The 19,275-nt window shown below is 32.1% G+C and overlaps 1 protein-coding gene across 2 annotated transcripts in view; it reads left to right on the top strand.

The window, feature by feature from the left end:
- Positions 1 to 19,275, top strand: part of LOC114126851 (lysine-specific histone demethylase 1A) — a 378,425-nt gene that overhangs the window by 271,374 nt on the left and 87,776 nt on the right. Inside the window, exon 14 of one of the 2 annotated variants that reach the window (XM_050199765.1) lies at positions 8,802 to 8,837. The exons of the other annotated variant lie outside the window; for it this stretch is intronic. Within the exon in view, the coding sequence (XP_050055722.1) occupies positions 8,802 to 8,837 (36 nt within the window). The remainder of the gene's footprint in view (positions 1 to 8,801; positions 8,838 to 19,275) is intronic. 2 annotated transcript variants of the gene reach the window in all.

Consider the following 19,275-nt stretch of genomic DNA (forward strand, 5'->3'; position numbering starts at 1 on the left):
ATTATTAACCATTTGCTTTCGGTGGTGCGCTCCGCGTGCGTTTTTCCCGTTTCCGAGAGACCCGACATATATACGTGCGTATATTGTAGTGCGGTTCCGAGTTGTATTTCTGTGTAAAGATCGGAGTTGGTAAATGTTTGTGTTTTTTTTTAGCGATCTTTCCACCGCTCGGACTGTGCGCATTGCAAACATAATAATGTACTGCAAAATTACAGTAATCAAATATTGCCCGGTGGTGTTTTTGTAGTTTTATTATTTACAAGAGCGTTTCGAGAAATTTCAGCAAAAAAAAAAAATAAAATAAAATAAAATAAAATAAAAAAATGAAATAATAATAATAATACATCTTATTTATATGTATAACAGTTAGACAGTAGATATACTGCGCGATATTGCAGCGTTGCGCCTTATTTAACACATCGAGACCGGTACGTGGGCACAACTGATGTCGTAGGTACGCTATCTATATATTATTTTATTATATCGTGTACGGCGAGGCGGTCGAAATGTATGCGAAACGTCTTAATTATTCGGCTGCAGGACGTGTTGCAAATATCATTATACTTGAAATAAGTTCCGAATAACGTCTGTTTCGATGGACAATATATTATCATAATGCGTGTACGTACGACCGAAAACACGATATTATAACAAAAACGTGTACATACTTTATGCCGTTAACAATATAACTTTTTTCTTTTCTTTTTTATTATACTCGTCGGTTTCTGAAACGAGATGTATACCTATATTATATTGTAATATACTGACACAAACGGTCTGGCAAAATTCCCATAGCACCCGACGTTTAAAGCCACTGCGGCTTGTGGGCATCTCCTAATGCAATTATCAGGTTCAAGGCGATATCGATATAATAACTTTTGTAGTATTTTATTATATTATATTATATTATACGAATGAAACGTTCTTTAATTTACATTTATTTACATATATACTCTGACGTTGGTCGTCGGGGTGTATTTTATATATATATATATTATATGCGGCGTGCGCAAAAAAAAATGTTGTTCGCAAATCGATATAGAATGTATATAAAAAGTAAAATACAGAGAAAACCACTATATATAGTACACACACACACACACACACATACGTATATGCATATAAATATGTGTATTTTTTAAATTCTATGGATTAATATTCTATCAATATTTATTTAAACAGATATTATATAATGTCACAATTCACAAACACAAACATATTATATATATTCACATACATACACATACACTTATATACATATAAATAAAGTCAATATTTTTGTATAAATATCAGTTTGAATGAACAATTTCTGATTTTCATCGACGCTGCTGCAGTATTATATACCTACTTATTGTGCGCGTATTGTATTTAAATTATCATTTAAAACAGTTGCATATTATAGTAGTTATCATTTGTGTACATTTTATTAATAAATAATAATATATTATTAGAATAAATTTACATATGCGTTTATGTATAATATACGGTACCTATATATAATAATATGTGGTGATGTAAATAAATCAATTTCAAATGTAAAACTCGTGCAGCTAACAAAAATATCGATGAAAATAATATGTTCAACTCCAATGTTAATGGACTGCGGTGTATACAAAAATATTAATAGGTGATAATTATCCAATACTGTAGTTAATTTCAATATTTAAATTATAACAATATATTATAATATAATGGAATTTTATTTTATTCAATAACTTCACTATAATAATATATTTGTAGCTCGATGCAAATAAATCGATTCATTTTATTATGCCCATTTTATAATAACAATTTTGGTTCGAACATTGTTGCAAAATTTTAATGTAATCATGAATATTTATAAATTTGTTCATTGGTAACGGAATTTGAGATGTTATTATCTCATTTCCTGTCGCTTTACGAATTCAAATTGCTTAATTTGTATAAATTTGCTGCGTTTTTTTTTTCGTCGAATTTCAACTTGTGATTGCAGTATCCGACGACAACACTTAAATTATATTTTCAATGCCCTATTATAGTTTTATTAAATATGCATACTGTACACTCCTCGTCGGATGTTTGTATAACATAAAACTCGGATTTGTGTTGGACTATATAAACGTATATATTAAAAAAAAAAAAACTGTTCTAGTTGTATGCTATTAGTCGGCAGCAGCGGGCTGCACATGGACGTACATACATATAATATAAGTGCTGCATCACGAGTAGGAAGTGACATTTTCGAGCGTCCGACGACGGTCCCTCTACCATACACACAAATATAATAATATATAAATTATGTTATATATATATATATGTGTGTGTACCTGAATGGGACTGAATTCCATTTTTTCCCCCTTGTCCACTTTGTCGTCCCTTTTGTAAATACACCCGAGGTCAGTCTGGTATTGTTATTGTGCGTGCTTGCAGCTGAGCGTTTTTGTGCATCCACGTACAGCCGTGGTAGCTCGGGTTATGTGTATAATATGGTATTATACGATATATATATATATAATATAGTAGGTCAAAAAAAGAAAAAAAATATAATATAATAAAACGAAACCATCCCCGCACGAGGGTGAAAAAAATAAGGAATTTAATGTAATGTTTAATTATACGGTTGTGGAGGAGGTCTGACGTTAGTCTCCGGCATTGTTGTCGGCAATATACGAAAGGCTCACGAAAACTATAACGAAAATACACGATGCTCAAGCAATATGATAATATAATAATAATAATAATATTTTTTTTTATTATCGCTGATATATTGAATTATTATTATTTTGTACGATTTTTTTTCGCCTTTCCGTACGGTCAACGATTCGGTGTGAAATTGCGAGGAACTCTCTGCGCTACATATACAAGCAAGACCTCGTGCCCATTTGTTACGGTCTATCCAGATAAGCGTCACGGAAGCATGATGTATTATAATATATGTGCTGCTCTCATACTTGTTTTATATTTATATGTATCATGTACCATCGCGCTGGTAGGTCGTCGTCGTAAGCAATCTATATTTTATATATATAAGTGTGTACATATGCCGTTTCGGAAATATTGGGAAAAAAAAAAGAATAATAATAATAAATAAATGAAAAGCAATATTACTTTGCGTATCGAAATTCATATTTTATTATTATATCGCGTTTATTCTCCGCCAAAGACTACCTGTTTAATATTTTCGTGTCCATTTTATTTTTTTTCTCGTCCTACTACGTGATTCAACAAACAATCTTCAACGCCGAAAATTTTTTTTTTAAATATTCAATGCATAATTTAATGCGAGCGTCTATGTAGATAACAACAATACGAACATCGTGCACACTATACTTAGTTTTTATGCTTCAGTAAATGAATAGTGTAGTATGATTGAAATATTTCGCAGAATCGTGGGGAATCGAGTAGACACCGAGCTATGTTTTGTAAGATATCTACCTATTTATTATTAATAATATACGACTGAAAACAAAACAAACTTATCTGAAAACTTCTTCTTCTTCTCATTGTATTATATACTGCAGACTTATGTTTATTAAAGTACCTATTATGTTTGACTCATTTTACTGAATTATAAATGATAACCGTGGTCTCTAATATTCTATAATAATACTAATTGTTTTTCAAGACAAATCAAATTAGTGTTTTATAGGTTTTTAATGTGGGTAATGGGAAATGTATATCTTAAACTGAAAATAACAATATGCCAAATATGTACCTTTTTAGCTGATTTCTTAGTATATACTGGAGCAGTATATTAGGTAAAATAATATATATAATAATATTATATACAATAATAAATATTGTTTCTCAGTGGTTTTTTATTTTACTCGTAAATAGTGAATATAGTAATAACTAATAGCCATACATTCTATTTACGAATTATTGTTAACTGACTATACAGTGCCTACGCCTGCAGCGTTTGTATACGTACCTAAGATTTCTAAATGCATTAAAATTTAAAACTGCCCGATGGAAACATATTATATTTTCTGTCCTTATTATTATGTCTACAACGGGCACGTCGGCCGAACGTGGCTTACATTATATTCCATGCGAAATTTTTTTTCAACTTATTGACGCGGAAAGTAATTTTTTGAATTGAAAAGCTATTGTTTGGAAGACATTTGTTGAACACATCATGTTCGCAGTGAATATGCTCAGCCGGCGCGCGCGTTTACCACAATATTCACCGAATCGTATAATTATCATATCAACAATAGCGCGCGTAGGTATATATAGATATGAAATTATTTTTTATTTTCACTGAGTTTGATTTGAATATAAATTGTCCCCTCCCCCATCCCAGAACCCAGTTACATCTCGGATTAGATTATGGCGCTCTGAAAGCGTAGTTACATCGTATAATTATATGTTATACTGCAGGAGCAGGAATCACGGACGCGAGAGAACGACAAATTATCGTAGGTGCCTATATAGTGACACGGCAAATAGAATGAACAATATTATATGGTACAGTCCTACTGTCAGATTAAACAGATTTTACAATGTACAATTATAAAATTAAAAAGCTTATATAATGTAGTTGTCACTTTTTCTAGAGTTTAAATTTCAATATACAAGACAAGATTTATTTTAACGCTCTGCCTTTTTCAGATATTATATTATGATACGCCTTAGTGCATTACTCACTGGATTTCGCTACTGCTCGTCAAAACGCAAATTACAAGGATTCTAAGAGTGCTAAACTTCTGTATTCTTGATCTAACGCCATGAATGGGTGTATCATAATATTGTTCCAAACTATTATAAAAATAATAATTCTATTTGTATAGGTTCGAATAATTCGTTTTCTGATCTAGTTTCATTAGTATCGAAGACGGTGAATTTTTATAAAATATATAATAATATATTATAATCGGTATTATTCTATAGTAAATACAGTATTTATTATGTATACTCATTATTTCAAGGGCATTACGTTTTTTGGTCATGTGTATAATTCTAATTTTCTGTGTTATCCTAATTTTTATTAATTTAGTTAAATGTTATTCCAATACCCCATCTATAAAGTGTGAACTTTTGATTTTAACAACTCATACATTTTTAATTTTTTAGCCCGTAACTAAATATAGGTAAGTACCTACTTAAAAAGGTAAAAAGGTTATGAAGTTAATAAATATTTGAAAAATATTCAGTTGCATACAACTCGGATTTCAGCTAGACTTGAATTTATCTATTGCGAATTCATACCTTTCTGAGAATCATATTGTGCTGCCGCAATACGTAAAATTCTGATAACGAAGGGAAAACCCACACGTCGCGTACAGTGTTGCCCCGTTGTAGTCTCGCGGTCAGTCCGTTATCATTTTCGTCGCCAACTTTCATTATTAACAATTATTATTTTACGCGCTCTTTTCCGAGTTCACAAACAAACCAAAAAAAATTTAATCATCATTGTGTTGCTTTTTGGCGAGTTTGCATATTATTCGCAGTCACCACATTTCCGTCTTCCGAATTCGCCGGTTTTTCGTAAGTGCGCGCGTGATATTCTCCGTCGTGAACTGCCTTCGTTGTTCGTATTATCACTGCAACACGCAAATTTTCATATTTCATTTTTCACGATTGCCGCATATTATTTTACACGTCGGATCTTCCGTCATAATTACATTATTTTCCGTAAAATTCGTCGATTTTTACAAGTGCGTATGCTATCGTGCTTCCGGTGAGCATTTTATTTTTTCGTAACACATCGGCCGGTAATCTATATCAACTACACAGTGTGCGAGTGCGAGTCTTATTTTCCGTCGTGAACTTCAAGAAACCTTCAGGTTGCCATAGTAAATGTCCAATCAACTTCAACATTTGTGGCTTCCAATTCAGGTTTCTTTTTTTTTTTTTGTCAATTTACATTACAATTTATGTTGAACATATATTAATATTACAATAATTGTTTGTTTTACATACCTATGTTACCTATAGTCCAAAAACGTAGTAGTAAGGTTTCTCCATACCCAATAATCAATATCATTAAGTGATTTTTACTATATATATATAATTTTATGTATTTAAAATATTTGTATGATCTCACAATACGGTTCACTATTACTTTTCGTTACATTTTTTTGATATTCTCATTTCTATTGTTGGTTGTCTTGGTCATACGTCTTTCCGGTACATTGCAGTTGGGATTCTCCTGTTAAAGTTATGTATAATATATTATAATACATATATTACACTCTCTTGAACATATCGTTTTCCAGACAATATATTATATCATATTACGCTAATTATAATAATCATAATTGGACTCTCTGTGACCCGTTATTTGAATACGATGATAATAATATTATATTGTATGTTATAATATACTCGTAGTCGAATTCTATATCCCTCTTGTAGTCTCGTCTAACGGCGGTGCGAGTGTATTATTGGCGTATTCCGATCGCAAAACGAGCGCGGGTTTATTTAAAAAAGACGGGCTGGTAAATAATTGTAATGCACCAGATATTAACAAAAGACACTGCTTACAACTTATTGTGTGTATAAGTATTTATATATTCTAAAACATATCAAAGTCGTCTGCCCTCGGGCTGTACCGTCACCGCTCATCGTCCGCCACGTATATGGACGTTAATTGTATAAATTCTATTCGGTGTTCGGGTTGAAAATTATCGCGCTCGTCGTTCTTATACGCGCCATAATATGCAATTTATAAACATATAGAAGTATATATATTTATGAATACATAAGTAATACTACAATATACAGTTAGGGTGATTCGCCAAACATGCTCACCCCTTCTCTGGTTACCTTTAATAATACATTTATATTTAAATTTTTAAATGTGCCCACTTAGAGATCGTATTTTCAAATTCTTAAGACGATTCATTGAATTACTCAAAGAGAGTGTCTTGTTTTTAAAATTATCACCCCTCTCTTTTATTGTAAATTGTAAGATGGATAGTTTTTTGAAAATATTGATATACCTAATTTAAATTCAAACGGCTAGTTTTCAGCTATATAATGGCTTAGAAATAGTAATTTATGGACTTCCAAACCCACTATCCAATAAACCTATTGTCCATAGCAAATACGTATGAAGTTAAACGACTCAAAAACCACTATATCGATAGATTTTGGTAGGTACGTTAATGTTTTAAAAAAAGTTGTCCACTAAATAATTTACAGTTAAAACAAAAAAAAAAGTAGGGGGCGAAACTCTGCTTAATTGAAGAACATAAAAATGGTGAGCATAATTGGTGATAATACCGCCCGGTATGTACGCCAACAGACGACATGCACGAATCAACACACGCGCACGCATTATTAATACGTTATATAATATTATAATGCCCGGGTGATGCCGATAATGAGTATATCGGATTTTAATTGAACCCCGATAGAGTCCCACACGCGGTAACCGCCGCTTACTCACACAACAATGGTACCGGTAGCCTCAGAGTGTGCAGTATACCGGTCGTTGTCGGGTGTGATCACAACCTAGGTATATCGTGGTTGTGTGTGTGCGTATGTGTACGTGTGTGTGGGACGAGAGCCGCCGACTCACGAACCGCGTGGGCGACTCTTATAACGGAGGCTCCCCTCGGGCCTTATGTTCTCGCCGAATACGCCGCCGCCGTCACCTCATTAGACGATTGATATTCTCTCGTTTGCTCTCTCTCTCTCTCTCACCCACTGTCTGTCCGTCTCTGAATATCCACGTGTTTCTGTCTCTGTGGTACGTCCGTCTATACGTCTGTCTCTATCTCACGTTCGGTTTTTTTTCCTAACACCCGCGAGCTTATCGTTAACGCGAGGACCGAAGACGGCCGCGGCAGCACGCGAGTCGTCCTTCGCATATTACGCGATGTCCGAACGAATTATAATAACATGATATGTATTCTTTCGATCGAGAATTACGCGGCCCGAGGTGTGAATATTCACTCGGGCGGTTTAATACGATATTTAATCACGTGACGCGTGCGTATAATATTATTAAAATATATTATATGCGAACGTCGCGCTCGCCAAAGCGGTTTTATGTTGTTTTTTCTTTCTTTTTCGTGTTCACCTTTTTGTGTACCATAATAGTATATATTTGACTGTTTTCGGTGTACTCTCGGCGGCCCGCGGCCAGTTTTCCTCCTCGTGTGTTTTGTTTGCTGTTACTGACTGTTCTGCAATGTACGCATTACGCGTATTATATAATATGTACATATATTATATATGTATCAATGGTCCACGTTAATTACATTATTAGGTATAATAATAATAATATGCACGTAACGCACAGACACGTCACAAAAAAAATAATTCATAGGTATTCATACGATTGTTTACGGTCGTCAATCACATGATAATATTGCATCTGTATAGGTATATTAATAAGATAATGTCTGTGTGTGTAAGTACTAAGTGCCATAGCCAAGAGTATCGCACTCGTGATTCTGAAATTTAAATTTAAGTTATCCTATACCTACCCAAAGACATGCACTTTAAAGCCAATTTTTAAAACCATACATTTTAAAGAGAGACTCACTAAAAGAAAAAATATCCGTTTCACAAGAATATGTATAGAATCCCGTTAAATAAAATAGTTTTATTATATTATTATTGATATAAATTTAGACTTGGTTGAAACCACCAAAACGAATGAGTTTTAAAACTGTGTAGTTTACATAGGAGGTAAATCCAGAGTAAATCCACAGCACTGCTTAATTTGTTATCACTAGAAATGTCGCGTAGGATCAGATATTATAATAATATATTTTATATTAATGATAACAGTTAATGTTTATGTCGATTTTTGTTTCTATTTTTCTTTTATGTATATTAATATTATATTTATTTTTTGCTTTCAGGTACGTACATAATGTTCTACCAGTACAGTGGGCCGGGTAAGTGTGCCCTGCATGTACCTAGTATTATTAGTATTATATTAGTATTACTTAGTATTATTAATTAGATATTACTTTTCATTCTTCATTCATCTTTTGAAAAATTTAAAACACTGTGCAGGGTCAGCAAGCGTATTGTAATACACATCGTGTTTAATCTATATTATCGCTTGTTGTACACAATTTATTGTTAAGTAGAATATCTAAAATGAATAATATTTTAAACAAAAAACAATTTAGCCGTCTACATAGATTTTCCGTATGTCTTATAAAGTTTATCTGTAAGTAATGCTTCTGCATTTATACGCATATTTTATTCTATATTATGGAATAATAATAATGTATCGAGTAGATCGCGCGTATTACCTTTTTTTTGTATAAGACATAAGCACTCATTGTTTATGACGCAACAGATTCAACAACAAAAAAATATTCCCTTTTTATTTGTATTCGTATACTGTTGTTCTATCTAGGATCAAAACGTATACAATATAATATATATATATATATTATATATAGTATATACAGTATACATGTATACCTATATAACAATGTGGATTACACGGAAACGTATTCGGCCCATCCGATTTAATGATATTTATTGTTTTAAATGTTTTATTTGTTTTATTATTTTCTCCCCTTCTTTTTTTTGTACTAACTACGCTTCCGCACAATGCGAATGTTTAAAAATAAAATACTTTACCAAACCCGAATGGTGCCATTTCGCTTGTGTTTGTATCTCGTACATAATAATATAACTGCAGCAGTTGATATTCGAATAAAAATGTACGTATAATTTATTATCATTACTATTCGCACGCCCGAGAGTAGTGCGTACGTGTTTATAATAATATAACGTAATAATATGTATTAAACTGTAATATAAAGGTGTACAAAAAACTCGCTTTTAATGTATACAGAAAATCATTTGATTTCTTAAATACAAATCGTTGGCCATGAATTTAAATTTCAAATAGTCATTAATACCATTTAATTATATCATACAAGTATACCTGTATGCACATAAATCAACAATCTTTAACGTCCTTAGATAATAGCACAATAATATTTTATGTGCACCATAAGTAATAAAAACCTTATTTGATTATTTTCATATTATATTTTATTAACGCTCTCGGAACCGCTCAATAAACACTGACCTATTGTGCCCTGCGAACATATAGGAACGATTGAAGTACATCATAATATCATACGCCAAAATAATTTTTTTATAATATTCGAACACTCGCTCGTATTTATTTCCCGAAGCCTATTAGTAATCTAATATTTATCTCTTCAAAACTTTTTTACTATTGAAAAAATTGTTTTCGATTGATGTGAAATTATACAAAAGTACAATAATGTATCATCACCTGTGTGTGTGCGCGCGTTTGTATACGCGTTATACGCGTGTATGTGTTTATTGTGTCGCGTGGTCTGAGAAAAAACTATAGTGGAAGCAATACCGCCCCAAGACACGGCACTGCACTGTTGTACACCTTCCCATAAGAATGTCCACTACCGCCCGATTGTTTTTTATTTTTTTTTATTTCGTATTTATGAAATATTACCGATGGTCACCTTGTGAATGGAAGACGATTCAATGTCGACACTGCTGCAACGCGTTTATTTCGCACCCATATTATACGCGTGCTTGCATGCCGCGATATTATTATTATTATTTTCCATAACAGCCGTCGAGAGACGTTCGCACCAATAAATAACACGTTTGAAATAATATTATACCAACGCATATTATTAATATTAATATACATCGAAGTCTATTGTTACGATTATACAGCTCAAATACCATATTATTATAAACCTTTAAAGTCGAAGTATTTTTTTCTCTGCTATACAAATTATTGTGCAAACCGACAACTGTTGTGCTTTTAATATTATTTTATTATAGTATGGTTCAACGAATCGGTTTAATATTTATTATTCTTTTTTTCTTTTTCCCCGTTTTTTTTTCATATAGATACCATGCATCAGTCTTATAATAATATGCTTGTAAAGATAAATTCAACTTGAAGGTTTCGAAATTTAAATCAATTTAAAAGACATATCGATAACATACAACTGGCCAGCAATATTCTATAACTTAAAATCATCGACGAGTTTTGATTTTGAAGACTTACGTCACGCGTGCGATAAAAATTATTTAAATCATCATAGTTAGGTCGGTCGACTGTTTATATTGCTTTCAAACGATAACCCAAATATACTGCTGAGCAATATATATAGTGCACTACTATATTATTACCATATTAGAGTGTCTATTTTTACGCATATTAAATTAAACAGCGTCAAAGTACTGGATAAAATATAATAACAGTTTAAAATATTATTTTATCACAATGTAGTACTTTTATAACTATAAAATAGATTTTAATAGTTAACACTTCACAAAATTTTAGTTTTACAAGTTTAGGTATATTATACATGTACCGTGGTTTCTCAATTAAATTAAATTTTTGATGAGGTCAAAAAGTTATTCAGTGGTTAGGCAATATTATTATAGTTATCGGGAAAATTTTAGAGTCGATAATTTATTGTCTTCCGTTAATTATTGTATGTTATGTCTATGCGTGCGTGCAGTGGTGTGTTGTAATAGTGATGTGTAGATTGATGCGTTTTCCTGCAGCGTGTTAAAAGTTATTCAGGCGTGTAACTTTTGACACGTATCTAAATAGCGCTTGTAGGTCTATTCGAATCCCATTGTGCTTATCCGTGTTCGTTTGTATGTGTATATTTTAATATACCTACCTACTTGTTTATACTCACCTACGTGATTGAATATTATTTATTAGCCGAGATAACATATCTCGCATCATATTATATACATATAGCGTGCATAATATAATAATAAAAAGTATGAGATCGGCCGTATTTTTTTCCACGATTAATTATGCAAATCGTCTTCGAAATTATAATAATAACAATGATCGTGCGACGCGATGCGCGTTTTCGCCACTGAAACAATTTCACATACACTAACATTAGCATATAATAATAACATCTTATATACATAGTCACGGTATATGATACGATGAAGTATGTCTCTGCAGCAGAGATCAATCTCGCGCCAACTAGAAAGCCGTATATTTATATACTCGCGTACGCATATTTATTGTGTATTTTTAAATACCGGTGTCTTCGTTCCTTTTTTTCGTGTTCAGTATATAGGTACCTATACATGTATAACACCTATGATATTATAATATTATTACGATGATACGGTGTAATACGTTCATTGTATACGTTTAATATTTTATGCTAATTAGGTTTCGAAATGTTTGAGAGTGCGTGAATGCGTAAACAATATAATAGTAATAATATGTTCATCCGAATTGGACGCGTTGGAAAATAGTTTTGCGTGCCACTATATAATAATATAGACACAACAAAAAATATTATTTGGCTGCGTAAATTCCATCAGATTTTGAAACTTATCGACTGCAGTAATACGTACTGTATAGTGGGCTGTTGTATTGGTCCAAAATTTGTTGTGATAATAAAAATGGATCTTTTTTTATATACAAATTATGTAATAATATAACATATTCGTCTGCGGAGTAGTAATGTGTAGGGTACCTATAATATACCTAACCTAACCTAACCTATACTACTCCTATACAAAAAAAGGTCTTTGAATCTTTTAGATTTTGAATAGAACGAGGCATTGTGTATGACATATTATGATACTGGTAACTTTATAATTTTTAGTTATTTTTATATTTTTATTTTGTGACTTATACTTTTAAATACATACTATTGCTAGTAGTTCAGCTTTTATATTAGAATCGATATTATATTTTGGACTAAGCATACGAATGTTTTAACGAATTATCTATATACTTAATTTTAATTTTCGTAAATAATTATTAACACTGGTAGTGTTTTGCTTTGAATATTAAAAATTATAAAAGTATACCAATTGTATAATCCTAATTCTCCTGCAAGAAAAAAAATGAGCAAATATAAAATACGACACTATATAAGTGTACCTATCTTGCTTTATTAACAAATTGGACCGAATGGGCTATGGTAGATTGTATACGACATTTGATATATTTTTCAACGTAGTTCAAAATACTCTTTAAACTTTCCTCAATTATCTAAGGGCAATATCTTATACTTTGATAAAAATGAGTATTTTTTAAACAAAAAAATGTTCATTAGTTCGAAATTCATGTGGAAGTCACTCTATAGCAACCTATAGGTGTTGAACGACAAAGCTATTTGAACACTCTCCAAGTCTCCAAACAGTATGTGCACAAAATTTGGTACCAATATTGGCTTAAGTCTATAGGATTCTCGGTCTTCATAAAAATGCTTAAATAATAATAATATATTATTATTCTATAAATTCTTTCTTAAAATATTCTTTTAAATTGCCTATACTAAGCCCCTTAAAAATCGCCAGTGACACGTCACCTGTTATATAAAATAAAAAATAAGCTCAAGTTATTCGTCACATAGTAGTGCAACAGACAACTAAAATCAAAACACCTTGGTTATACTACCACAGTATCACGTCGTTCAGCTATAGGCCGTTATAAAACGAAAACTATTCAATAAAATAGGCAATACGTGATCGTCGTGGCGATGTTGCTGCACAGACCTCACCGGCCAGAAAATTATGTGTGCGTTCAATACTCAATTATATTTATCGTCTTTATAAATAAAGATGTATTATGTACTTAGATATGCCTTATAAATTACTTTACTGAACTAATTGTCACCAAAATTTACTAATTTATTACTTGAAACTCGAAGAGTGATTAAAGCTTCGTTTTTAAATTTCCATAGATTTGTTAATACGCATGAATTTTGTTTTGGATGACGAAAATCATACATATTTTGATTGGCAGTACTTAAGCTCTCGGTTACAGGAAATAACATAAGTAGTTAGTATGTAATCTAATGAATAATCAAAATTAGAAACAGTAAGGAGACTCTTCTATAATCTATGTATTTAAAAAGCAATGTCCTCATATTGTTAGCTTTCTTTTAAGGTAAAAACTATTCAATGCGCGCTGTATCTAATCCGATATAGATATTATAGACTGCTCATCTTAGTCAAATTAACCTAACCTTACAAAGCGAGTTAAGCCGACGCCAATTCGACCATGATAACTGCAGCACTAAAACCGATAAACACTACATTTTATATTTGTTCATGTTTTTCTCCGTCTAAGTCGTGTTATACGCACCAAGTGTTTTATCCGTCAAGTTTAATATCCGTTCGGACATAACGCGATGGCAGTCGTCGACCATCATCAAGTGAGTCGCATCTGTTACTTTTTATCACTTGTAAATTACGCACACAGGCACAGCAAGTTGATAATAGTAATAATAATAGTAACATATACGCGTAAGTGTATCGTGAATTGCCCCCCCTCTCGACACGTTGCTGTCTTGGTTTTCTTGTCCGGTGACAATTACTATATCGCAACGAGGGCGGCGGACTGCGGCAGACTTCTGTGTCCTTTTTTCTTTTATTTATTTTTCATTCTTCCCGACGTCACCGCCGACGGTCAGCCGTTTGTTGTTTTTAATCGAATAGAGAAGACTTCTTTTCTACCCCACCATCATATCGCCACTACCTATAGGTATGTATACGCACGTAACAATAGTAATAATAATAATATGGTTTCTGCAGCAGATCGTATTTGATCGGTTTTCCCCTGTCCCCTTCCTATTCTTTCATCACATGACTATAATATGCTCTACGCACAATAATTGTTCCGATCTCGCCGATCGAATCTGTAATTCCGATGCCGTCGCCGAAGACGGCGACGACGTCGTCGCGAGTGTTCAGTGCATTCCTGTCGCGCACCGAGTTGCAGCTAAGTCTTCCGACCTAATGTTATTATATTACATATTATACAGCGTGCGTGTAAATGAACATAACATATAGTATGATATATCTATGCTGCAGCGTTGCAGGCTGTGTATAATGTATGAGTACAAACTACAAGTGCATGGTAATGACCACCTCCAGGTCCGTGTTACCGCTTATAATATATGGGAGCTGTGCCTAAGGCCTGCAAAACAAATTAGACCTAACAAATTATTGTTTTATGGACAACAAATATTATAATGATCGATGACCGTAGAGAGCAGGTACCTATAGGTAGAGAAACGGTTAGTTTTGAAAACAAAATATAGCTTTATAAGAATGTATTAATTAGATAAGTATTCGATTGAAAAATAAACATAAAATATTATAGTGTTATAATTATTATGTTTGAAATATAACGTTGAGTAGCAGAAATAATCAGCTGCGTTTTAGATCGCATAGAAAAAAGAATTATGTGACTAACTCGGGCAGAAGACATCCCTATAATCCTACACTAGTGGCCATATATTATACAAAGTTGAACGCGTGGAAGGTATTATTTTATTATTCCACTGCCGCATACGAAAAACAAAAAAAAAAGTTACTTAACCAAAGATACGCGCGCGCGTCTTCTTCGAAAACATGGATTGAGTTAAAACCCATACAACGTGTACGTGTAATATGGTGACGGTCGTCCTCGTCGTCGTCTTGGGCGGATAGATGACGTTTTTTTTCTCGTCGTTTATTTTATACAACGAGAACAATCACGTATTTTTTTTTTTATGTTTTTTGACGAGAAGTCTAAAAAATACGGATGTTTATAAAATATATAATATGTACACGCATAATTGAGCTGGTTTTGCCGCTGCGAAACGTTGTTTGTTTTAACGACACACTCGGTTGACGTCGATCGAGGTATAATATAATAGTCTTCTTATAGTCATGTATTCTTACTTTTTAGAATTTTAGAAAACGAGAGTTTTTTTTTTTGTGTGTACAAGAAGTAAAAATATTGTAATACGAAAACATCCGGAATCATTACAAGAGTCTTCAATTAACTAGGAAGTTTCTTTTGCCGATGATGACTAATTAAAAATATTTTTAACGCATTTCACTTAACGGGTTAATAATACGAGTATTCGGGCGCGTACTCACTATAATAGGTACCTATTTTATTTTACACTTCGAGTTTTACCATATATTTTGATTGACACTTTTGATTGCGGGTAAATTGTAAATATATGTATAAGATTTTACCATTTTAACCTTGGCCCATTAGAGGTCGTTTACACATGAGATCAATTATGGATGACATACTATTCATTTTTTTTAAACTTAATTTTATCTTATTAAAATAATTATTATTCGTTGTATTAGTACATATATATTGTAAAAAAGAACGGTATGTACTGTAAGCAGCTATCGATTAGGTACATCCATAGTAAATACGACTATGATAGAGAATAAATAATATTGTTCTTATATCAAATTTTAATATAAATATTATGTATTATATTTAATTAAAACTATTATCAGTCGAATATAATTAATTTACTATTATATATATATATATATTGTATATTATATGATATATTATAGTTAATTTAAATTATTATATTTTTTTTCGCCGTTATCGATTTACTATACATATAATAAATAAGCCGATTTAGCAAAGTTAAAAATATTTATCTTGTATTTTTTCTCTCGATCATTAAAATAAAACGTTATAGGTACTATAATAAATAATAATAATATAATGTCGTCGATTTTTATGTGCTTACTGAGACCGTCATTCTCAGCTGAAATAACTAAAAAGTGATTACTATTCTAAAATATGTACCGTCCTATATACGTGCATCATTTTAAGACATAAAGAAAACTGCAACGTTATTTCGTGAGTCACACGTAAATTTTTTTTTACTAAATTACCTTCGTAATAACACTGATAATAATAAAATTGTCACCATAAGTTAGCCTTTTCTTGTACATATATTATTATGTACCTATTATTATGGTATGTCGGAGACTTAATCGTCGGGTAGATGACGTGTGTCTTGGATTATTACCTATAATCATTCGATTTTATAGAAACATTACATATACCTACCTAACATAAAATTACGTGCCGGTGTCCAACAACAAACAAGATACAGTCAAAAACTCACACGCCGACCGCTCTTTTCGTCGAACCTGCGCTTGGATTTCCATAAAATTGTCGTCGAAATTAATGTTTATTGTGACGCGTTGTACCTACATTATAAAGACCCGGACTGGCGGATATACCTTCGGGGTCATCATCATCAATATACAATATAATATAATATTATGTGTAGGTACTAACGTTAAATCAGTAGATATATATAGTGTATAATAGCACATATAATACACTAAAATTGAATAATGAAATCCGAACTCCCACGTGTTGTTGTTCTTTTTTCTGTTTTATTAGTGTTATTAAAAACTCAAAAACAAGCAAATTAAAATCGGTCTCTTAACAGCAACGGACAAATATTAGGGACCGACCGATTATGACTTGGGGCTACACGATGCGCTTGTGAAACGACGATTAAATTACAGGCTGTCAAATGCAATACCACGTCAAAAAAAAAAAAAAACCGCAACCGAAGACACGTGTATATATATTATATATAGAGGTACTATACGTTGATGTGTGGTGTATATGTACTCAAAGCTCAAACGTTCGAACCGCATTGTTAAAGAATAAAAACGAAAAAAAAGCAACAACTATACAGAAATTAATAGTGATCAACGTCATCGGATGAAATAGGTTTTTTTTAAACGGTTGCCCCCGCGGGACGTCGCGTAATAATAATCGTAATAAAACGAATTATAGTTATAATAATACATTATATATATAATATTTCTACATCGGTAACTCGTGACTTATACACTGCGATTTTCGTCGTGGAAAAAGATTCGTAATTTGCTTTATCTCGGTGGGGGTACAATTATATTATTATATAGATAGGTAGGTACTGTTATTACACTTCGCACACATGACCGCGGACATTGCGCTGCGCTCGTTAAAATCGGGGGTTTTCTCCTTGTTTTATTTACAGTTTTTTTTTCATATATATCTGAGCTCTAAAGCCGCATGAATGTAACGTGAAGTAGAGAAAAAAACAAATATAAATCCAATTCCGTCATAAAAATATGTATAATTATAGAATTATATGGGTAGGTCGTAGGCATACGAATCATTCGGGTGCCGCCCCGGACGAGGGGTACGCGTATGTACGTAATTGTTACACCTCATTAGGTACATTTTCTTCCTCCCCGAAACTTCGCCGCCGCTGGTAACGGTTTCCCACATATCATATATAATATACTGAGTACATAATAATATTGTATATATATTATATTATTGTAAGGTATTGTTACACACGACAAACTCCGCGACAAACTGATTTCCGGAACTCGTTGTACAGTCTTTTATGCACGGTGGTATTTATACTATATATATAAATATATTATTTGTAGGTATATCTATATAGGTAATATAAATATTATTAACAATATGTTATGTCATATAATAATATATACATCACAACGTATAAGGTGACGATGGGGTGTATACGATGAATGTATCGCGTTCCCGATTGATCTGAAAACCCGAAATCTGAACGTGTATAGGTAACTGTACTATATACACCCGTCTTTATGTTATTTTATGTATTTTAAATTATTACATGCCGTCGTCGTATTTATTAGGATACTGATTTACGTCAGTTTTTGTCCGCGCCCGTTAATGGTGATCGATGGGTACAATAATACAATAACAATATCGTCGTGAGGACTGTCCTCGTGTGATTTATGTATATATATTATATACGTAACTACGCCGCTGTTGCATTATAATATTCGAGTCAATCCGACATATCTCATTATTATTACGACAAAAATACGACTACGTATAATACCTAAATGTTATACCTACATGCATGTCGGTATTGACGTCGCAGAGATAGGCAAACGTCGCAAACCCCTCGCCGTCATCGGTGACTTTAACGCTAGTGACATTATGGTGCTATATATACCTACTTTTCGCAATTGAATTTTTGTAGGACTTGCTGGATTTCAACGCTTCTTTAAATGTTAAAAGTCAATAAAGTTATTTGTTAAATACGTTTTTTTAATTGTGTAACTGCTGGTTACTATTAGTAAAATTCATTAATGAGATGTTTAAAATTATACTATTTTATTTTCTGTAAGCGGTATTTTGTAGGGTTATGAGTTATGACTCAATGAGTTAGCCTGACTCAATAAGCTAATATTAAATAAATTATGGTTTACTCAACAAAATATCACGACGAGATTGCAGACTTGACCATGAAATACAAAATTATATTTCTCTTTCAATTCAATCATATTATAATTTTTTTTAGTTATAATAATAATTTAACATTTGTAAGGTAAATATTTTTATCAATGTAATGGGAATTTATTTATTTACTTTTTTAAAAATATAATATCATGAATAGATGCAAAATACATTAATAAAATTATTCATGACAACCTGCAGATAGTTAATTTTCAACATCTAAAGAAGCATTATTGTTTTTTTTTTAT

Source organism: Aphis gossypii, chromosome 2 (genome assembly GCF_020184175.1).
Source record: "Aphis gossypii isolate Hap1 chromosome 2, ASM2018417v2, whole genome shotgun sequence".
NCBI classification, from domain to species: domain Eukaryota; kingdom Metazoa; phylum Arthropoda; class Insecta; order Hemiptera; family Aphididae; genus Aphis; species Aphis gossypii.